Source organism: Ranitomeya variabilis, chromosome 5 (assembly GCF_051348905.1).
Source record: "Ranitomeya variabilis isolate aRanVar5 chromosome 5, aRanVar5.hap1, whole genome shotgun sequence".
In the NCBI taxonomy this organism is placed as follows: Eukaryota; Metazoa; Chordata; class Amphibia; order Anura; family Dendrobatidae; genus Ranitomeya; species Ranitomeya variabilis.
The window spans coordinates 681,529,509-681,554,548 of NC_135236.1; the positions used below are offsets into that span (position 1 = coordinate 681,529,509).

The 25,040-nt window shown below is 45.0% G+C and overlaps 2 protein-coding genes across 2 annotated transcripts in view; one reads left to right on the top strand and one right to left on the bottom strand.

Annotated features, from left to right (window-relative positions):
• Nucleotides 1-2,860: 2,860 nt before the first annotated feature.
• On the bottom strand, nt 2,861-13,241 carry CREBL2 (cAMP responsive element binding protein like 2). The gene is made up of 4 exons (XM_077267131.1): nt 12,762-13,241; nt 5,167-5,364; nt 4,625-4,769; nt 2,861-3,792 (listed from the first exon to the last, which is right to left on the bottom strand). The coding sequence occupies exons 1-3, from the start codon at nt 12,774-12,776 to the stop codon at nt 4,629-4,631; spliced, it is 354 nt and encodes a 117-aa protein (XP_077123246.1). The 5' UTR covers nt 12,777-13,241; the 3' UTR covers nt 2,861-3,792; nt 4,625-4,628.
• A 90-nt stretch (nt 13,242-13,331) lies between these two features.
• The window catches only part of DUSP16 (dual specificity phosphatase 16), a 34,320-nt gene continuing 22,611 nt past the window's right edge, over nt 13,332-25,040 (top strand). The window contains exon 1 of the mRNA XM_077267128.1: nt 13,332-13,460. The gene's annotated coding sequence lies outside the window, so the exon portion shown is untranslated. The remainder of the gene's footprint in view (nt 13,461-25,040) is intronic.

Below are 25,040 nucleotides of genomic sequence, written 5' to 3' on the forward strand. Positions count from 1 at the left end.
CTGCAGAACGATGCTTCGCATCCTCCTCTGCTTTCTGAAGAACGATGCTTCGCAACCTCCTCTGCTCCTTTCAGCAGAACGATGCTTCGCATCCTCCTCTGCTTCTTTCTGCAGAACGATGCTTCGAATCCTCCTCTGCTTCTTTCTGAAGAACGATGCTTCGCAACCTCCTCTGCTCCTTTCAGCAGAACGATGCTTCGCATCCTCCTCTGCTCCTTTCAGCAGAACGATGCTTCGCATGCTCCTCTGCTCCTTTCAGCAGAACCATGCTTCGCATCCTCCTCTGCTCCTTTCAGCAGAACGATGCTTCGCATCCTCCCCTGCTCCTTCCAGCAGAACGATGCTTCACAATCCTCCCCTGCTCCTTCCAGCAGAACATGCTTCACATCCTCCTCTGCTCCTTTCAGCAGAACGATGCTTCATAACCTCTGCTCCTTTCAGCAGAACGATGATTCCGAGACAAAAAGAAAAGCCGGCACCATTCAACCTGTGTTTAACTTGTCCAGGACCAGTAGAAGCACAGGAGAGCATGAAACCATAGTCGTCCTGCAAATGCGCTCCTTCCCTCTTAACAGCCAGTTTTAAAAATGTTTTTCTGAAGAATTCAGATTTGAATTCTACAGGACCGGTGAGTGCCACTGTTTTTTCTTCTCATATACATAAGAAAGATGTTTCACATCCTCCTCTGCTCTTGTCAGCAGAACGATGCTTCACATCCTCCTCCAATCCTTTCATCAGAACAATGCTTCAAAGCCTCCTCAGATTCCTTCATCAGAAATGATGCTTCACATCCTCCTTTGCTGCTTTCATCACAACGTTGCATCGCATCCTTCTTTGATCCCTTCATCAGAATGATGCTTTGCAGCCTCCTCCGATCCCTTAATCAGAATGATGCTTTCCATCATAGACATTTTGTCAATAAATATCAGGGTTGACCTGCAAATTTTAGTTTTTTTAATTTTGGCCTACTGTGTATTTTAGTGTGACATTTATAATTTGCATCTTCTGCTCCTTTCATCAGTTTGATGCTCAACATTCTTCTGATTCTTTCATCAGAATGATTCTTTCTTGCTTTACATTCACCTCTGATCCCTTTGTCAAAAGGATGCTTTACATTCTCCTCTGATCCGTTCGCTAGAACAATGCTTTACATTCTCCTCTGATCCCTTTGTCAAAAGGATGCTTTACGTTCTCTGATCCCTTCATCAGAACTATGCTTTACATTCTCCTCTAATCCCTTCATCAGAATGATGCTTTACATTTTCTTCTGATCCCTTCATCAGAACGATGCTTTACATTTTCCTCTGATCCGTTCGTCAAAAGGATGCTTTACGATCTCCTCTGATCCCTCCATCAGAATGATGCTTTACATTCTCCTCTGATTCCTTGGCCAGAATGTTGCATTACATTCTCCTCTGATCCCTTCGTCAAAAGGATGCTTTACGTTCTCTGATCCCTTCATCAGAACTATGCTTTACATTCTCCTGATCCCTTCATCAGAACGATGCTTTACATTCTCCTCTGATCCCTTTGTCAAAAAGATGCTTTACGTTCTCTGATCCTTTCATCAGAACTATGCTTTACGTTCTCCTGATCCCTTCATCAGAACGATGCTTTACATTCTCCTTTGATTCGTTCGTCAAAATGATGCTTTACGTTCTCCTCTGATCCCTCCATCAGAACGATGCTTTACGTTCTCCTCTGATCCCTTTGCCAGAACGTTGCTTTACATTCTCCTCTGATCCCTTCATCAAAAGGATGCTTTACGATCTCTGATCCCTTCATCAGAACGATGCTTTACATTCTCCTCTGATCCGTTCGTCAAAAGGATGCTTTACATTCTCCTGATCCCTTCATCAGAACGATGCTTTACATTCTCCTCTGATCCCTTTGCCAGAACAATGCTTTACATTCTCCTCTGTTCCCTTTGTCAAAAGGATGCTTTACGTTCTCTGATCCCTTCATCAGAACGATGCTTTACGTTCTCCTCTGATCCTTTCATCAGAACTATGCTTTACGTTCTCCTCTGATCCCTTCATCAGAACGATGCTTTACATTCTCCTTTGATCCGTTCGTCAAAAGGATGCTTTACGTTCTCCTCTGATCCCTCCATCAGAACGATGTTTTACATTCTCCTCTGATCCTTTTGCCAGAACAATGCTTTACATTCTCTTCCGATTCCTTTGTCAAAAGGATACTTTACGTTCTGATTCCTTCATCAGAACGATGCTTTACATTCTCCTCTGATCCCTTAATCGGAATGATGCTTTACATTCTCCTCTGATTCCTTCATCAGATTGATGCTTCACATTCCTCTAATAATATCATCAGAACAATGCTTTATTCTCCTCTGATCCCTTAATCAGTATGATGCTTTACAGTCTCCTCTGATCCCTTCATCAGAACAATGCTTCACATCTTTCTCTGACCCTTTTTTTCATAACTATTCTCAACATCCTCTTTTCCTTTCAATAGAACTATCCTTTACGTCCTCTTATCCTTTTTATCAGAATCATTCCTCACATCCTCCTCTGCCTAATTCATTGGACCTAGTATTTGCATCCTCCTTTGATCCCTTTCATCGAAACGATTTTTTCTTATCCTCTGCTGATCCTTTTTCTAAACTAATTGTTTCTGTCTATTGGTTCCCTTGTAACTAGACTTTTTCTTTCCTTGATCGCACCATGCTTGGTATACTCTCCACACAGCGGCACCAGAAATCCTCACAAGGTTGGCGGTCCCTGTGATCCTGGTCCCGGCCAGTCTAGAACCAAAGACCAGGTTGTTTAAGTCACTTAGACCCTTTTGTTCCATTTCATGAGGGTTGTGATTATTTTTTAAAAAAAGCACAGGTCACCTCTTAAAAGTTTATCAGTTTATTGCACTTTTTCCTGTACAGAAATTCCATTTCATTGTACTGTCCCTTTAATTAACCGTCACATTCAGTTCTGTGCTATTAAGACCAGATAGACAAGCAGCCATCAGTCTCAGACACCCCCCATTAAAATAAGAACTCTTCTGGAGTCCCTCACTTCTTGTTCATTGCATTACATGATGCTGCGACGACGACAACCACTAATCAATTCTTAGAGGCGGGTTGTCAGGAATAAAACTCTTCTGCTCTATGCCGCTTTACACTGAAAATAACATATAAGATAAGGGGGATCGATTTAAGATGGAGTTACCCTTTAAGGCAAGAAGCGTTAATGTTGCAGTTTGCGTAGTGATAAAAAATCAATAAAAATTTGGGCCATGCAGTTCATTTTGTGGATGGGACAGATAGTCGCTTACCATCCGCCTGACAAGGCACTATGTATGTGCGTGGCTGCGATGTAGCAGAGCTGTAGAGCTACAGGCGGCTGGACTGACAACATCAAGCAAAACGGATGCTGGGAGCAGCAGACAAACCCATTGAATGCACATTTCCATCACCCCCAGGACTTTTCCATAAAGTGACTATCACCGTGCGGTATTCTGGAGCGTGTAGTGCACTGGCACAGAACAGTGAGGAAACTGCGGCATTGAAAGCGGAACACCGAGTATCTAACCCTTAGAACCTATGAGGACGCGCCCTCTGTCTCCTGCCGGCTACGGATGGGGCGGTGACGAGCGGTCACCAGCACAAGACGAGGACGGCGGAGCCAACGTGACTCCCATTTCTGTCTGATGTTATGATCGGGGAGGGCTCTGCTCCGGGGAAGTGGGTGGGAAATCTTAGCTGCCAGACCCTCATTCTTCCACGTGGCCGTCTGTGCAGAGACGTCTTCAACAAAATAAAACAGTGAGCGGCTCCTTTAAAAAAAAAAAGAAAAATAAATTAATGGTTACAATTCTTTCATTTCCCAGTTGCCGACGTTGTATTTGAGGACTCATCTGTGACCATTGCAGGTTCAAGTCCCCTAAGGGGACTACAAAAATAAAATAAAAATTTTAAAATCAACCCTTTTTTCTTCCTTTTTAAAATGTGTCTTTAAAAGTCCGATCTATGAAAATGTAAAACGCTGCAAAGAAAAATAGACCTCCAGATTTGCCATTCATCACTTGCCGCACTTCCATAAAAAAAATAAAAAAAGATCTAAACATAATTACCCCAAAATGGTATAAAAACTATATCTGTGTTCAATTTTTTTTTTTTAATAACTAAAATCTAAAATAAATCCTCATTGGCATAATCGAGCTAACTGGGAGAATCATGTGACCAACAATGAAAGCGGTAAAAACAAAACCCCAAAACGTCGGAATTGTGTTTATTCTTCTCCCCAACATTTCATCCCTCTTGGATTTTTTATAATTCTGTTTTTCAGTCTATTATATGGTAAAAATGAATGGTGTCATTCATAACTGCGTGAAAAAAAAAAGTTATGGATCTTGGGAGAAGAGGAAGGAAAATCGAATTAAAAAAAAGTTACGAAAAAAACCCTCAAATCTGGTTTTGGAGGCGACTTCTGGAGATACCCTAATGGAGCATATGGACTTGATATTTTTGGCATGTCCTCAGACCCCCGGACCAGACCACCAGGTGAGGTACAGTCCAAATGCAGAGCTGGTGAAACAAGGGTTAAAGTCTTTCATTTTGGGGGTAGGAAGAGGTGGGTGATACTAGTTCAGATGGGCAGCTACTTACTGGCTCATTTCTCCGCGGGTTCGGCCTTTATAGATCTTTGCTGTTTGCTGGAGTTCGGAGATTTGTTAAGTTCCTCCCCGGTGAGAAGAGCTCGGATTTCGGAAGGTATTTTCCCTTGATCCATGGCTTTACACCACTGCTTGTACTGGAGGGAGCAGAGAACAGAACAGGGGGCACACATTATACAACCATAAGGGTCCAGTTGTTTTAGGTTCTGATAGACTAGACTTTTCCGGACGCACTGACATCAAACTCGTTTTTTTTTTATTTTTAAAATTTGAAAAGGGGGAATGATTGAAACTTTTGGTCGGGGGTCCTGCTGATGGCGGCGGCCTTCTTTGTCCTCCTATACATAGGAGACATGATGCTGTATATATACTGGCGGGCGGGTGTACAGAAGCATTTAGGAGATCGGGAGGTATTGGAATTCTTGTCATTATTAGTTCCCCTGGAGGCGATGACGGCGCAGTGAGATTTATCTGTCTGGATTCTGGGCACATTCCCTGACATGCAAGGTAAGACACAGGAGGACAGGGAGTTACCATCTCCAGCTCCTCCCGCAGCGCACAGATGGCTCGCTCCCGGCTGGACACCAGTTCCTCCAGGTACTGGTAGCGCTGTTTTTTCCGGGCCCGACACTCCCGTGCGCTCTGCCTGCTCCGCTCTAGCTTGGCCTTCAGATCAATCTTGGCCGGTTTCCTCCCTCTCTTCCCCGGCTTCTTCACCTTTCCGCCACAGACCTGTGAAGTGAGGGATGGAGCATAGATACTGGATGTGAGAAATGCTGGATGCTCGTAGTACACAGTACGGGCACGCTCGCACCTCCCGCACATCCGTAGTACCGGCACGCTCACGCCTCCTGCACATCCATAGTACTGGCACGCTCACAGCTCCCGCACATCCATAGTACTGGCATGCTCACACCTCCTGCACATCCATAGTACTGGCGCATCACCCCTCCCGTACATCCATAGTACTGGCACGCTCACACCTCCTGCACATCCATAGTACTGGCACGCACACAGCTCCCGCACGTCCATAGTACTGGCGCATCACACCTCCCGTACATCCACAGTACTGGCACGCAAAGGCCTCCTGCACGTCCATAGTACTGGCACGCTCACACCTCCCGCACATCCATAGTATTGGCACGCCTCCCGCACGCTCACACCTCCTGCACATCCATAGTACTGGCACGCTCACACCTCCTGCACATCCATAGTACTGGCACGCTCAAGCCTCCCGCACATCCGTAGTACCGGCACGCTCACGCCTCCTGCACATCCATAGTACTGGCACGCTCACGCCACCCGCACGCTCACACCTCCCGCACATCCATAGTACTGGCACGCTCACAGCTCCCGCACATCCATAGTACTGGCACGCTCACACCTCCCGCACGTCCACAGTACTGGCACGCTCACACCTCCCGCACATCCATAGTACTGGCACATCACACATCCCGCACATCCATAGTACTGGCACGCTCACACCTCCCGCACGTCCATAGTACAGGCACGCTCACGCCTCCCATACGCTCACACCTCCTGCACATCCATAGTACTGGCACGCTCACACCTCCCGCACATCCATAGTATTGGCACACCTCCCGCACGCTCACACCTGCACATCCATAGTACAGGCACGCTCACACCTCCTGCACATCCATAGTACTGGTACGCTCACGCCTCCCGTACGCTCACACCTCCTGCACATCCATAGTACTGGCACGCTCACGCCTCCCGCACATCCAGAGTACTGGCACGCTCACACCTCCCGCACATCCACACTACTGGCGCATCGCACATCCATAGTACTGGCACGCTCACACCTCCCGCACGTCCATAGTACTGGCACGCTCACAGCTCCTGCACGTCCATAGTACTGGCGCATCACACCTCCCGTACATCCACAATACTGGCACGCAAAGGCCTCCCGCACATCCATAGTACTGGCATGCTCACGCCTCCCGCACGTCCATAGTACTGGCATGCTTACGCCTCCCACACATCCAGAGTACTGGCACGCTCGCACCTCCCGCACATCCACAGTACTGGCACGCTTACACCTCCCGCACGCACACACCTCCTGCACATCCATAGTAATGGCACGCTCACACCGCCCGCACATCCATAGTACTGGCATGTTCACACTTCCCGAACATCCATGGTACTGGCACGCTCACGCCTCCTGCACATCCATAGTACTGGCACGCTCACACCTCCCGCACATCCATAGTACTGGCACGCTCACGCCTCCTGCACATCCATAGTACTGGCACGCTCACGCCTCCTGCACATCCATAGTACTGGCATGCTCACGTCTCCCGCACGTCCATAGTACTGGCCCACTCACACTTTCTGCACGCTCACACCTCCCTCACATCCATAGCACTGGCACTCTCACACCTCCCGCACATCCATAGTACTGGCACGCTCACGCCTCCTGCACATCCATAGTACCTGCCCACTCAGGCCTCCCGCACGCTCACACCTCCCGCACATCCATAGTACTGGCATGCTCACGCCTCCCGCACATCCATAGTACTGGCACGCTCACACCTCCCGTACATCCAGTGCTGGCATGCTCACGCCTCCCGCACATCCATAGTACTAGCACGCTCACGCCTCCCGCACACCCATGGCGCTGGCACGCTCACGCCTCCCGCACAGCCATAGCACTGGCACGCTCACACCTCCCGCACAGCCATAGTACTGGCACGCTCATGCCTCTCACACCTCCCGCACATCAACAGTACTGACACGCTTACACCTCCCGCACGCACACCTCCTGCACATCCATAGTACTGGCACGCTCACACCGCCCGTACATCCACAGTGCTGGCATGCTCACACCTCCCGCACATCAACAGTACTGACACGCTCACACCTCTCGCACATCCATAGTACTGGCACGCTCACACCTCCCGCACATCTATAGTGCTGGCACGCTCACGCCTCCCGCACATCCATAGTGCTGGCACGCTCACGCCTCCCGCACACCCATGGCGCTGGCATGCTCACGCCTCTCGCACAGCCATAGCACTGGCACGCTCACGCCTCCCGCACAGCCATAGCACTGGCACGCTCACACCTCCCGCACATCAACAGTACTGACACGCTTACACCTCCCGCGCGCACACACCTCCTGCCCATCCATAGTACTGGCATGCTCACACTTCCCGAACATCCATGGTACTGGCACGCTCACGCCTCCCGCACATCCATAGTACTGGCACGCTCACGCCTCCCGCACATCCATAGTACTGGCACGCACACACCTCCTGCACATCCATAGTACTGGCACGCTCACACTGCCCGCACATCCACAGTACTGGCACGCTCACAGCTCCCGCACATCCATAGTACTGGCGCATCACACATCCATAGTACTGGCACGCTCACACCTCCCGCACATCCGTAGTACTGGCACGCTAACGCCTCCTGCACATCCATAGTACTGGCACGCTCACGCCTCCCGAACATCCATAGTGCTGGCACCTCCCGCACATCCATAGTACTGGCACGCTCACACCTCCCGCACATCCACAGTGCTGGCATGCTCACGCCTCCCGCACATCCATAGTACTGGCACGCTCACGCCTCCTGCACATCCATAGTACCTGCCCGCTCACGCCTCCCGCACGCTCACGCCTCCCGCACATCCATAGTACTGGCACGCTCACGCCTCCTGCACATCCATAGTACTGGCACGCTCACGCCTTCCGCACATCCATAGTACTGGCACGCTCACGCCTTCCGCACATCCATAGTACTGGCACGCTCACGCCTTCCGCACATCCATAGTACTGGCACAATCACACCTCCATCACGCTCACGCCTTCTGCACATCCATAGTACCGGCACATCACACCTCCCGCACGCTCACGCCTTCTGCACATCCACAGTACTTGCACGCTCACACCTCCCGCACGCTCACACCTGCACATCCAAAGTACTGGCACATAACAACTCCCGCACGCTCACGCCTTCCACACGCTCACACCTCCTGCACATCCACAGTACTGGCACGCTCACACCTCCCACACATCCATAGTACTGGCACACTCACGCCTCCAGCACGCTCACACGTTCCGCACACCCATAGTACTAGCATGCTCACACCTCCCGCACATCCACAGTACTGGCACGCTCACAGCTCCCGCACATCAAAAGTACTGGCGCATCACACATCCCGCACATCCATAGTACTGGCACGCTCACACCTCCCGCATGTCCATAGTACTGGCACACTCACACTTCCCGCAAATCCATAGCACTGGCACGCTCACACCTCCCGCACATCCACAGTACTGGCACGCTCACAGCTCCCCCACATCCATAGTACCTGCACGCTCACGCCTCCCGCACGCTCACACCTCCCGCACATCCATAGTACTGGCAGGCTCACACCTCCCGCACATCCACAGTACTGGCAAGCTCATGTCTCTCACACGCTCACGCTTCCTGCACATCCACAGTACTGGCACGCTCATGCCTCTCGCAAGCTCATGCCTTCCGTACATCCACAGTACTGACACGCTCACGCCTCCTGCACATCCACAGTACTGGCACGCTCACCTCCCGCACATCCACAGTACTGGCACGCTCATGCCTCCCGCACGCTCACACCTGCACATCCACAGTACTGGCACGCTCACACCTCCCGCACAACCACAGTAATGGCACGCTCATGCCTCCCGCACATCCACAGTACTGGCACGCTCACACCTCCCGCACATCCACAGTACTGGCACGCTCATGCCTCTCGCACGCTCATGTCTTCCGTACATCCACAGTACTGGCACGCTCACACCTCCCGCACATCCACAGTACTGGCATGCTCACGCCTCCCGCACGCTCATGCCTCCTGCACATCCACAGTACTGGCACGCTCACGCCTCCCGCACGCTCACGCCTCCTACACATCCACAGTACTGGCACGCTCACGCCTCCTGCACATCCACAGAACTGGCACGCTTACGCCTCCCGCACGTCCACAGTACTGGCACGCTCACGCCTCCTGCACGCTCACGCCTCCCGCACGTCCATAGTACTGGCACGCTCACGCCTCTCGCACGCTCACACCTGCACATCCACAGTACTGGCACACTCACGCCTTCCGCACATCCATAGTACTGGCACGCTCACTCCTTCCGCACGCTCACACCTCCCGCACATCCACAGTACTGGCACGCTCACGCCTCCTGCACATCCATAGTACTGGCACATCACACCTCCCGCACGCTCACGCCTCCCGCACATCCATAGTGCTGGCACGCTCACGCCTCCCGCACATTCACAGTGCTGGCACGCTCACGCCTCCCGCACATCCACAGTGCTGGCACGCTCACGCCTCCCGCACATCCACAGTACTGGCACGCTCACGCCTCCAGCACATCCATAGTGCTGGCACGCTCACACCTCCCGCACATCCATAGTGCTGGCACGCTCACGCCTCCCGCACATCCATAGTCCTGCACATCACACCTCCAGCACGCTCACGCCTTCCACACGCTTATGCCTCCTGCAAATCCATAGAACTGGCACGCTCACGCCTCCCGTACGCTCACGCCTCCCGTACGCTCACGCCTCCCGTACGCTCACGCCTCCCGCTCATCCACAGTACTGGCACGCTCACACCTCCCGCACATCCACAGTACTGGCACGCTCACACCTCCCGTACATCCACAGTACTGGCACGCTCACAGCTCCCACACACCCACAGTACTGGCACGCTCATGTCTCTCACACGCTCACGCCTCCTGCACATCCACATTACTGACACGCTCATGCCTCTCGCAAGCTCATGCCTTCCGTACATCCACAGTACTGGCACGCTCACATCTCCCGCACATCCACAGTACTGACACGCTCACGCCTCCCACACGCTCACACCTCCTGCACATCCACAGTACTGGCACGCTCACACCTCCCGCACTTCCACAGTACTGGCACGCTCATGCCTCCCGCACATCCACAGTACTGGCACGCTCACACCTCCCGCACTTCCACAGTACTGGCACGCTCACGCCTCCCGCACACCCACAGTACTGACATGCTCACGCCTCCCGCACATCCACAGTACTGGCACGCTCATGCCTCTCGCACGCTCATGCCTTCCGTACATCCACAGTACTGGCACGCTCACACCTCTCGCACATCCACAGTACTGGCACGCTCACGCCTCCCGCACGCTCACGCCTCCTGCACATCCACAGTACTGGCACGCTCACGCCTCCCGCACATCCACAGTACTGGCACGCTCACGCCTCCCGCACGCTTACGCCTCCCGCATGCTCACGCCTCCTGCACATCCACAGTACTGGCACGCTCACGCCTCCCGCACATCCACAGTACTGGCACGCTCACGCCTCCCGCACGGTCACGCCTCCTGCACATCCACTGTACTGGCACGCTCACGCCTCCCGCACGCTCACGCCTCCCGCACATCCACAGTACTGGTACGCTCACGCCTCCTGCACGCTTACGCCTCCCGCACGGTCACGCCTCCTGCACATCCACAGTACTGGCACGCTCACGCCTCCCGCACGCTCATGCCTCCCGCACATCCACAGTACTGGCACGCTCACGCCTCCCGCACATCCACAGTACTGGCACGCTCACGCCTCCCACACGCTCATGCCTCTTGCACGCTCATGCCTTCCGTACATCCACAGTACTGGCACGCTTACGCCTCCCGCACGCTCACGCCTTCCGTACATCCGTAGTACTGGCACGCTCACGCCTTCCGCACGCTCATGCCTTCCGTACATCCACAGTACTGGCACGCTTACGCCTCCCGCACGCTCACGCCTTCCGTACATCCGTAGTACTGGCACGCTCACGCCTCCCGCACGCTCACGCCTTCCGTACATCCGTAGTACTGGCACGCTCACGCCTTCCGCACGCTCACGCCTTCCGTACATCCGTAGTACTGGCACGCTCACGCCTTTCGCACGCTCATGCCTTCCGTACATCCACAGTACTGGCACGCTTACGCCTCCCGCACGCTCACGCCTTCCGTACATCCGTAGTACTGGCACGCTCACGCCTCCCGCACGCTCACGCCTTCCGTACATCCGTAGTACTGGCACGCTCACGCCTTCCGCACGCTCACGCCTTCCGTACATCTGTAGTACTGGCACGCTCACGCCTTCCGCACGCTCATGCCTTCCGTACATCCACAGTACTGGCACGCTTACGCCTCCCGCACGCTCACGCCTTCCGTACATCCGTAGTACTGGCACGCTCACGCCTCCCGCACGCTCACGCCTTCCGTACATCCGTAGTACTGGCACGCTCACGCCTCCCGCACGCTCACGCCTCCCGCACGCTCACGCCTTCCGTACATCTGTAGTACTGGCACGCTCACGCCTCCCGCACGCTCAAGCCTTCCGTACATCCATAGTACTGGCACGCTCACGCCTCCCGCACGCTCACGCCTTCCGTACATCTGTAGTACTGGCACGCTCACGCCTTCCGCACGCTCACGCCTTCCGTACATCTGTAGTACTGGCACGCTCACGCCTCCCGCACGCTCAAGCCTTCCGTACATCCATAGTACTGGCACGCTCACGCCTCCCGCACGCTCACGCCTTCCGTACATCTGTAGTACTGGCACGCTCACGCCTCCCGCACGCTCACGCCTTCCGTACATCTGTAGTACTGGCACGCTCACGCTTTCCGCACGCTCACGCCTTCCGTACATCTGTAGTACTGGCACGCTCACGCCTCCCGCACACTCACGCCTTCCGTACATCCGTAGTATTGGCACGCTCACGCCTCCCGCACGCTCACGCCTTCCGTACATCCGTAGTACTGGCACGCTCACGCCTTCCGTACATCCGTAGTACTGGCACGCTCACGCCTCCCGCACGCTCACGCGTCCTGCACGCTCACGCCTGACTCACTGTCATTGTGTTGTTATCATTACTCCAGTCACATCCGGAGCTGCGCTCTCTATTGTGTCCAGCCCCGGGGACTTCTCTCTCCTGTGTGGCCCCCAGGGGCCCTTCTCTCTCCTGTGTGGCCCCCAGGGGCCCCTCCATCCCAGCACCTCCATCCCAGCAGAGGAGTCCAGTGACCACTGCCCTGGGGATAATGGACATTATACTGTTTGGGGTGTCGGCTCTTACCTTGCTTTCCTCCATCTTGCTGATCCCTTGTATGATGCCCGGCCGGACCCCTGACTCGTCCTGGGGCCCCTGGTCCAGCTCTACACAGACTTTTGTGGACGAGCTCAGTTTGTTTACAATAGCTCAGCTGACTCCTGATCTTTAATCGGGAAGTGGCGCTGTACCTCATGGGAACTGTAGTTCTCCAGTCGATTGACTTGTTAGAAAAAAAACAAGCGCAGACTACATCTCCCATGAACACGCGCGCTGCTGGGGCGTCTGTAGAAGCTACGTCAGAGCTGTTATGTAAAAGTCGTTTGTATCGCGCCACCAGGGGGCGGAGGTGAGCGGCGGCAGGGAGTGAGGACTGGTGCGGGGACAGACCAGGGGGTCCGCTCCCCGTCACTAGTGTCCTCTGCTGAGAGAGCGCGATCTCTGCGGCGCCGCCATATTGTTGTAGACCGACTCGTTACATTCCAGCGGCGGGCGGCAACAAAACGGCCTGTGATTGGTGTGCTTCCCCCAGAGAAGACACAGGGCGAGTGGTTACCCATAGCAACCAATCAGGGCGTTGCTTTCATTCTCAATATTGGAGATGGAAACTGGTTGCTAAGGGCAACATTCGATTGTTTTATCTGCATTTGTTTTCATAAAGCTTATAAGTTATTATGGAGCAGGGGGACTACAAGGACCAGCAACACCTGCTAGTGTATCTGCATGGTATAGTATTACACTATTATAATGTACGGGGCTGTAATTACAGTGTTATTAGATCACATTATTACTCTGTCATTACAGTGCGGAGGTTATTAGATCACATTATTACTCCGTTATTACAGTGCGGTGGTTATTAGATCACATTATTACTCCGTTATTACAGTGCGGAGGTTATTAGATCACATTATTACTCCGTTATTACAGTGCGGAGGTTATTAGATCACATTATTATCCCGTTATTACAGTGCGGAGGTTATTAGATCACATTATTACTCTGTCATTACAGTGCGGAGGTTATTAGATCACATTATTACTCTGTCATTACAGTGCGGAGGTTATTAGATCACATTATTACTCTGTTATTACAGTGCGGAGGTTATTAGATCACATTATTACTCCTTTATTACAGTGCGGAGGTTATTAGATCACATTATTACTCCGTTATTACAGTGCGGAGGTTATTAGATCACATTATTACTCCGTTATTACAGTGCGGTGGTTATTAGATCACATTATTACTCTGTTATTACAGTGCGGAGGTTATTAGATCACATTATTACTCCGTTATTACAGTGCGGTGGTTATTACATCACATTATTACTCCGTTATTACAGTGCGGTGTTATTAGATCACATTATTACTCCGTTATTACAGTGCGGTGGTTATTAGATCACATTATTACTCTGTCATTACAGTGCGGAGGTTATTAGATCACATTATTACTCCGTTATTACAGTGCGGTGGTTATTAGATCACATTATTACTCCGTTATTACAGTGCAGTGTTATTAGATCACATTATTACTCCGTTATTACAGTGCGGAGGTTATTAGATCACATTATTAGCCCGTTATTACAGTGCGGTGGTTATTAGATCACATTATTACTCCGTTATTACAGTGCGGAGGTTATTAGATCACATTATTACTCCGTTATTACAGTGCGGTGGTTATTAGATCACATTATTACTCCGTTATTACAGTGCGGAGGTTATTAGATCACATTATTACTCCGTTATTACAGTGCGGTGGTTATTAGATCACATTATTACTCCGTTATTACAGTGCGGAGGTTATTAGATCACATTATTACTCTGTTATTACAGTGCGGAGGTTATTAGATCACATTATTACTCTGTTATTACAGTGCGGAGGTTATTAGATCACATTATTACTCCGTTATTACAGTGCGGAGGTTATTAGATCACATTATTACTCCGTTATTACAGTGCGGAGGTTATTAGATCACATTATTACTCCGTTATTACAGTGCGGAGGTTATTAGATCACATTATTACTCCGTTATTACAGTGCGGTGGTTATTAGATCACATTATTACTCCGTTATTACAGTGCGGAGGTTATTAGATCACATTATTACTCCGTTATTACAGTGCGGAGGTTATTAGATCACATTATTACTCCGTTATTACAGTGCGGAGGTTATTAGATCACATTATTACTCCGTTATTACAGTGCGGAGGTTATTAGATCACATTATTACTCCGTTATTACAGTGCGGAGGTTATTAGATCACATTATTACTCAGTTATTACAGTGCGGAGGTTATTAGATCACATTATTACTCCGTTATTACAGTGCAGTGTTATTAGATCACATTATTACTCCGTTATTACAGTGCAGTGTTATTAGATCACATTATTACTCCGTTATTACAGTGCGGAGGTTATTAGATCACATTATTACTCCGTTATTACAGTGCGGAGGTTATTAGATCACATTATTACTCCGTTATTACAGTGCGGAGGTTATTAGATCACATTATTACTCCGTTATTACAGTGCGGAGGTTATTAGATCACATTATTACTCCGTTATTACAGTGCGGAGGTTATTAGATCACATTATTACTCCGTTATTACAGTGCGGAGGTTATTAGATCACATTATTACTCCGTTATTACAGTGCGGAGGTTATTAGATCACATTATTACTCCGTTATTACAGTGCAGTGGTTATTAGATCACATTATTACTCCGTTATTACAGTGCGGAGGTTATTAGATCACATTATTACTCCGTTATTACAGTGCGGAGGTTATTAGATCACATTATTACTCCGTTATTACAGTGCGGAGGTTATTAGATCACATTATTACTCCGTTATTACAGTGCAGTGGTTATTAGATCACATTATTACTCCGTTATTACAGTGCGGAGGTTATTAGATCACATTATTACTCTGTTATTACAGTGCGGAGGTTATTAGATCACATTATTACTCCGTTATTACAGTGCAGTGTTATTAGATCACATTATTAGCCCGTTATTACAGTGCGGAGGTTATTAGATCACATTATTACTCTGTTATTACAGTGCGGAGGTTATTAGATCACATTATTACTCCGTTATTACAGTGCGGAGGTTATTAGATCACATTATTACTCCTTTATTACAGTGCGGAGGTTATTAGATCACATTATTACTCCTTTATTACAGTGCGGAGGTTATTAGATCACATTATTACTCCGTTATTACAGTGCGGTGGTTATTAGATCACATTATTACTCTGTTATTACAGTGCGGAGGTTATTAGATCACATTATTACTCCGTTATTACAGTGCGGAGGTTATTAGATCACATTATTATCCCGTTATTACAGTGCGGTGGTTATTAGATCACATTATTACTCCGTTATTACAGGGCGGTGGTTATTAGGTCACATTATTACTCCGTTATTACAGTGCGGAGGTTATTAGATCACATTATTACTCCGTTATTACAGTGCGGAGGTTATTAGATCACATTATTACTCCGTTATTACAGTGCGGAGGTTATTAGATCACATTATTACCCCGTTATTACAGTGCGGTGGTTATTAGATCACATTATTACTCTGTTATTACAGGGCGGTGGTTATTAGGTCACATTATTACTCCGTTATTACAGTGCGGAGGTTATTAGATCACATTATTACTCCGTTATTACAGTGCGGAGGTTATTAGATCACATTATTACTCCGTTATTACAGTGCGGAGGTTATTAGATCACATTATTACTCCGTTATTACAGTGCGGAGGTTATTAGATCACATTATTACTCCGTTATTACAGTGCAGTGGTTATTAGATCACATTATTACTCCGTTATTACAGTGCAGTGTTATTAGATCACATTATTACTCTGTTATTACAGTGCGGACGTTATTAGATCACATTATTACTCCGTTATTACAGGGCGGTGGTTATTAGATCACATTATTACTCTGTTATTACAGTGCGGAGGTTATTAGATCACATTATTACTCTGTTATTACAGTGCGGAGGTTATTAGATCACATTATTACTCCTTTATTACAGTGCGGAGGTTATTAGATCACATTATTACTCCGTTATTACAGTGCGGTGGTTATTAGATCACATTATTACTCCGTTATTACAGTGCGGTGGTTATTAGATCACATTATTACTCCGTTATTACAGTGCGGAGGTTATTAGATCACATTATTACTCTGTTATTACAGTGCGGTGGTTATTAGATCACATTATTACTCTGTTATTACAGTGCGGAGGTTATTAGATCACATTATTACTCCGTTATTACAGTGCAGTGTTATTAGATCACATTATTACTCCGTTATTACAGTGCAGTGTTATTATATCACATTATTACTCCGTTATTACAGTGCGGAGGTTATTAGATCACATTATTACTCCGTTATTACAGTGCAGTGTTATTAGATCACATTATTACTCCGTTATTACAGTGCGGTGGTTATTAGATCACATTATTACTCCGTTATTACAGTGCGGAGGTTATTAGATCACATTATTACTCCGTTATTACAGTGCGGAGGTTATTAGATCACATTATTACTCCGTTATTACAGTGCGGAGGTTATTAGATCACATTATTACTCTGTTATTACAGTGTGGAGGTTATTAGATCACATTATTACTCCGTTATTACAGTGCGGAGGTTATTAGATCACATTATTACTCTGTTATTACAGTGCGGTGGTTATTAGATCACATTATTACTCTGTTATTACAGTGCGGTGGTTATTAGATCACATTATTACTCCGTTATTACAGTGCGGTGTTATTAGATCACATTATTACTCTGTTATTACAGTGCGGTGGTTATTAGATCACATTATTACTCTGTTATTACAGTGTGGTGGTTATTAGATCACATTATTACTCCGTTATTACAGTGCTGAGGTTATTAGATCACATTATTACACTCCGTTATTACAGTGTGGAGGTTATTAGATCACATTATTACTCTGTTATTACAGTGCGGAGGTTATTAGATCACATTATTACACTCCGTTATTACAGTGTGGAGGTTATTAGATCACATTATTACTCCGTTATTACAGTGCGGTGGTTATTAGATCACATTATTACTCCGTTATTACAGTGCGGTGGTTATTAGATCACATTATTATCCCCTTATTACAGTGCGGAGGTTATTAGATCACATTATTACTCCGTTATTACAGTGTGCAGGTTATTAGATCACATTATTACTCTGTTATTACAGTGCAGTGTTATTAGATCACATTATTACTCCGTTATTACAGTGCGGAGGTTATTAGATCACATTATTACTCTGTTATTACAGTGCGGTGGTTATTAGATCACATTATTACTCTGTTATTACAGTGCGGAGGTTATTAGATCACATTATTACTCCGTTATTACAGTGCGGTGGTTATTAGATCACATTATTACTCTGTTATTACAGTGTGGTGGTTATGAGATCACATTATTATCCCGTTATTACAGTGCGGAGGTTATTAGATCACATTATTACTCTGTTATTACAGTGCGGTGGTTATTAGATCACATTATTATCCCGTTATTACAGTGCGGTGGTTATTAGATCACATTATTACTCTGTCATTACAGTGCGGTGGTTATTAGATCACATTATTACTCCGTTATTACAGTGCGGTGTTATTAGATCACATTATTACTCCGTTATTACAGTGCGGTGGTTATTAGATCACATTATTATCCCGTTATTACAGTGCAGAGGTTATTAGATCACATTATTACTCTGTTATTACAGTGCGGAGGTTATTAGATCACATTATTACTCTGTTATTACAGTGCGGAGGTTATTAGATCACATTATTACTCCGTTATTACAGTGCGGAGGTTATTAGATCACATTATTACTCCGTTATTACAGTGCAGTGTTATTAGATCACATTATTACTCTGTTATTACAGTGCGGTGGTTATTAGATCACATTATTACTCCGTTATTACAGTGCGGTGGCTATTAGATCACATTATTACTCTGTTATTACAGTGCAGTGTTATTAGATCACATTATTACTCCGTTATTACAGTGCGGACGTTATTAGATCACATTATTACTCCGTTATTACAGTGCGGTGGTTATTAGATCACATTATTACCCCGTTATTACAGTGCGGTGGTTATTAGATCACATTATTACTCCTTTATTACAGTGTGGTGGTTATTAGATCACATTATTATCCCGTTATTACAGTGCGGAGGTTATTAGATCACATTATTACTCTGTTATTAAAGTGCGGAGGTTATTAGATCACATTATTACTCTGTTATTACAGTGCAGTGTTATTAGATCACATTATTACTCTGTTATTACAGTGCAGAGGTTATTAGATCACATTATTACTCCGTTATTACAGTGCGGTGGTTATTAGATCACATTATTACTCCGTTATTACAGTGCGGTGGTTATTAGATCACATTATTATCCCCTTATTACAGTGCAGAGGTTATTAGATCACATTATTACTCCGTTATTACAGTGCAGTGTTATTAGATCACATTATTACTCCGTTATTACAGTGCGGAGGTTATTAGATCACATTATTACTCCGTTATTACAGTGCTGAGGTTATTAGATCACATTATTACTCTGTTATTACAGTGCGGTGGTTATTAGATCACATTATTACTCTGTTATTACAGTGCGGAGGTTATTAGATCACATTATTACTCCGTTATTACAGTGCGGTGGTTATTAGATCACATTATTACTCTGTTATTACAGTGTGGTGGTTATTAGATCACATTATTATCCCGTTATTACAGTGCGGAGGTTATTAGATCACATTATTACTCTGTTATTACAGTGCGGAGGTTATTAGATCACATTATTACTCTGTTATTACAGTGCGGAGGTTATTAGATCACATTATTACTCCGTTATTACAGTGCGGAGGTTATTAGATCACATTATTACTCCGTTATTACAGTGCGGTGGTTATTAGATCACATTATTATCCCGTTATTACAGTGCGGTGGTTATTAGATCACATTATTACTCAGTCATTACAGTGCGGTGGTTATTAGATCACATTATTACTCCGTTATTACAGTGCGGTGGTTATTAGATCACATTATTACTCTGTTATTACAGTGCGGAGGTTATTAGATCACATTATTACCCCGTTATTACAGTGCGGAGGTTATTAGATCACATTATTACTCTGTTATTACAGTGCGGAGGTTATTAGATCACATTATTACTCCGTTATTACAGTGCGGTGGTTATTAGATCACATTATTATCCCGTTATTACAGTGCAGAGGTTATTAGATCACATTATTACTCTGTTATTACAGTGCAGTGTTATTAGATCACATTATTACTCCGTTATTACAGTGCGGAGGTTATTAGATCACATTATTACTCCGTTATTACAGTGCGGTGGTTATTAGATCACATTATTACTCTGTTATTACAGTGCGGAGGTTATTAGATCACATTATTACTCCGTTATTACAGTGCGGTGGTTATTAGATCACATTATTACTCCGTTATTACAGTGCTGAGGTTATTAGATCACATTATTACTCTGTTATTACAGTGCGGTGGTTATTAGATCACATTATTACTCCGTTATTACAGTGCGGTGGTTATTAGATCACATTATTACTCCGTTATTACAGTGCGGTGGTTATTAGATCACATTATTACCCCGTTATTACAGTGCGGTGGTTATTAGATCACATTATTACTCCGTTATTACAGTGCGGTGTTATTAGATCACATTATTACTCCGTTATTACAGTGCAGTGTTATTAGATCACATTATTACTCCGTTATTACAGGGCGGTGGTTATTAGATCACATTATTACTCCGTTATTACAGTGCAGTGTTATTAGATCACATTATTACTCCGTTATTACAGTGCGGTGGTTATTAGATCACATTATTACTCCGTTATTACAGTGCGGAGGTTATTAGATCACATTATTACTCCGTTATTACAGTGCGGTGTTATTAGATCACATTATTACTCCGTTATTACAGTGCGGTGTTATTAGATCACATTATTACTCCGTTATTACAGTGCGGTGTTATTAGATCACATTATTACTCCGTTATTACAGTGCTGAGGTTATTAGATCACATTATTACTCTGTTATTACAGTGCGGAGGTTATTAGATCACATTATTACTCCGTTATTACAGTGCGGAGGTTATTAGATCACATTATTACTCTGTTATTACAGTGCGGTGGTTATTAGATCACATTATTACTCTGTTATTACAGTGCGGAGGTTATTAGATCACATTATTACTCCGTTATTACAGTGCAGTGTTATTAGATCACATTATTACTCTGTTATTACAGTGCGGTGGTTATTAGATCACATTATTACTCCGTTATTACAGTGCGGTGGTTATTAGATCACATTATTACTCCGTTATTACAGTGCGGTGGTTATTAGATCACATTATTACTCCGTTATTACAGTGCGGAGGTTATTAGATCACATTATTACTCTGTTATTACAGTGCGGTGGTTATTAGATCACATTATTACCCCGTTATTACAGTGCGGTGGTTATTAGATCACATTATTACTCCGTTATTACAGTGCGGTGTTATTAGATCACATTATTACCCCGTTATTACAGTGCGGAGGTTATTAGATCACATTATTACTCCGTTATTACAGTGCAGTGTTATTAGATCACATTATTACTCCGTTATTACAGGGCGGTGGTTATTAGATCACATTATTACTCCGTTATTACAGTGCGGTGTTATTAGATCACATTATTACTCCGTTATTACAGTGCGGTGTTATTAGATCACATTATTACTCCGTTATTACAGTGTGGTGTTATTAGATCACATTATTACTCCGTTATTACAGTGCGGAGGTTATTAGATCACATTATTACTCCGTTATTACAGTGCGGAGGTTATTAGATCACATTATTACTCTGTTATTACAGTGCGGTGGTTATTAGATCACATTATTACTCTGTTATTACAGTGCGGAGGTTATTAGATCACATTATTACTCCGTTATTACAGTGCAGTGTTATTAGATCACATTATTACTCTGTTATTACAGTGCGGTGGTTATTAGATCACATTATTACTCCGTTATTACAGTGCGGTGTTATTAGATCACATTATTACTCTGTTATTACAGTGCAGTTTTATTAGATCACATTATTACTCCGTTATTACAGTGCAGTGTTATTAGATCACATTATTACTCTGTTATTACAGTGCAGTGTTATTAGATCACATTATTACTCCGTTATTACAGTGCGGACGTTATTAGATCACATTATTACTCCGTTATTACAGTGCGGTGGTTATTAGATCACATTATTACTCCTTTATTACAGTGTGGTGGTTATTAGATCACATTATTATCCCGTTATTACAGTGCGGAGGTTATTAGATCACATTATTACTCTGTTATTACAGTGCGGAGGTTATTAGATCACATTATTACTCTGTTATTACAGTGCAGTGTTATTAGATCACATTATTACTCTGTTATTACAGTGCGGTGGTTATTAGATCACATTATTACTCCGTTATTACAGTGCGGTGGTTATTAGATCACATTATTACTCCGTTATTACAGTGCAGTGTTATTAGATCACATTATTACTCTGTTATTACAGTGCAGTGTTATTAGATCACATTATTACTCCGTTATTACAGTGCGGAGGTTATTAGATCACATTATTACTCCGTTATTACAGTGCGGAGGTTATTAGATCACATTATTACCCCGTTATTACAGTGCGGAGGTTATTAGATCACATTATTACTCCGTTATTACAGTGCGGACGTTATTAGATCACATTATTACTCCGTTATTACAGTGCGGTGGTTATTAGATCACATTATTACTCCTTTATTACAGTGTGGTGGTTATTAGATCACATTATTATCCCGTTATTACAGTGCGGAGGTTATTAGATCACATTATTACTCTGTTATTACAGTGCGGAGGTTATTAGATCACATTATTACTCTGTTATTACAGTGCAGTGTTATTAGATCACATTATTACTCTGTTATTACAGTGCGGTGGTTATTAGATCACATTATTACTCCGTTATTACAGTGCGGTGGTTATTAGATCACATTATTACTCCGTTATTACAGTGCGGTGGTTATTAGATCACATTATTATCCCCTTATTACAGTGCAGAGGTTATTAGATCACATTATTACTCCGTTATTACAGTGCAGTGTTATTAGATCACATTATTACTCCGTTATTACAGTGCGGAGGTTATTAGATCACATTATTACTCCGTTATTACAGTGCTGAGGTTATTAGATCACATTATTACTCTGTTATTACAGTGCGGTGGTTATTAGATCACATTATTACTCCGTTATTACAGTGCGGTGGTTATTAGATCACATTATTACTCTGTTATTACAGTGTGGTGGTTATTAGATCACATTATTATCCCGTTATTACAGTGCGGAGGTTATTAGATCACATTATTACTCTGTTATTACAGTGCGGAGGTTATTAGATCACATTATTACTCTGTTATTACAGTGCGGAGGTTATTAGATCACATTATTACTCCGTTATTACAGTGCGGTGGTTATTAGATCACATTATTACTCTGTCATTACAGTGCGGAGGTTATTAGATCACATTATTACTCTGTTATTACAGTGCGGTGGTTATTAGATCACATTATTATCCCGTTATTACAGTGCGGTGGTTATTAGATCACATTATTACTCTGTCATTACAGTGCGGAGGTTATTAGATCACATTATTACTCTGTTATTACAGTGCGGTGGTTATTAGATCACATTATTACTCTGTTATTACAGTGCGGAGGTTATTAGATCACATTATTACTCCGTTATTACAGTGCGGAGGTTATTAGATCACATTATTACTCCGTTATTACAGTGCGGTGGTTATTAGATCACATTATTACTCTGTTATTACAGTGCGGTGGTTATTAGATCACATTATTACTCTGTTATTACAGTGCGGTGGTTATTAGATCACATTATTACTCTGTTATTACAGTGCGGTGGTTATTAGATCACATTATTACTCTGTTATTACAGTGCGGAGGTTATTAGATCACATTATTACTCCGTTATTACAGTGCGGAGGTTATTAGATCACATTATTACTCCGTTATTACAGTGCGGTGGTTATTAGATCACATTATTACTCTGTTATTACAGTGCGGAGGTTATTAGATCACATTATTACCCCGTTATTACAGTGCGGAGGTTATTAGATCACATTATTACTCTGTTATTACAGTGCGGAGGTTATTAGATCACATTATTACTCCGTTATTACAGTGCGGTGGTTATTAGATCACATTATTACTCCGTTATTACAGTGCGGTGGTTATTAGATCACATTATTATCCCGTTATTACAGTGCAGAGGTTATTAGATCACATTATTACTCTGTTATTACAGTGCAGTGTTATTAGATCACATTATTACTCCGTTATTACAGTGCGGTGGTTATTAGATCACATTATTACTATGTTATTACAGTGCTGAGGTTATTAGATCACATTATTACTCCGTTATTACAGTGCGGTGGTTATTAGATCACATTATTACTCTGTTATTACAGTGCGGAGGTTATTAGATCACATTATTACTCTGTTATTACAGTGCGGAGGTTATTAGATCACATTATTACTCCGTTATTACAGTGCGGTGGTTATTAGATCACATTATTACTCTGTTATTACAGTGCGGTGGTTATTAGATCACATTATTACCCCGTTATTACAGTGCGGAGGTTATTAGATCACATTATTACTCTGTTATTACAGTGCGGTGGTTATTAGATCACATTATTACTCCGTTATTACAGTGCGGTGGTTATTAGATCACATTATTACTCTGTTATTACAGTGCGGAGGTTATTAGATCACATTATTACTCCGTTATTACAGTGCAGTGGTTATTAGATCACATTATTACTCTGTTATTACAGTGCGGTGGTTATTAGATCACATTATTACTCCGTTATTACAGTGCGGTGGTTATTAGATCACATTATTACTCTGTTATTACAGTGCGGAGGTTATTAGATCACATTATTACTCCGTTATTACAGTGCGGTGGTTATTAGATCACATTATTACTCCGTTATTACAGTGCAGTGTTATTAGATCACATTATTACTCCGTTATTACAGTGCGGAGGTTATTAGATCACATTATTACTCCGTTATTACAGGGCGGTGGTTATTAGATCACATTATTACTCTGTTATTACAGTGCGGAGGTTATTAGATCACATTATTACTCCGTTATTACAGTGCGGTGGTTATTAGATC

Coding starts and splice junctions, on each gene's coding strand:
- CREBL2 (XM_077267131.1), bottom strand. Junction 4,770..5,166: donor TGCGGGAGGAGCTGGAGATG/GTAACTCCCTGT, acceptor TGCTCCCTCCAG/TACAAGCAGTGGTGTAAAGC.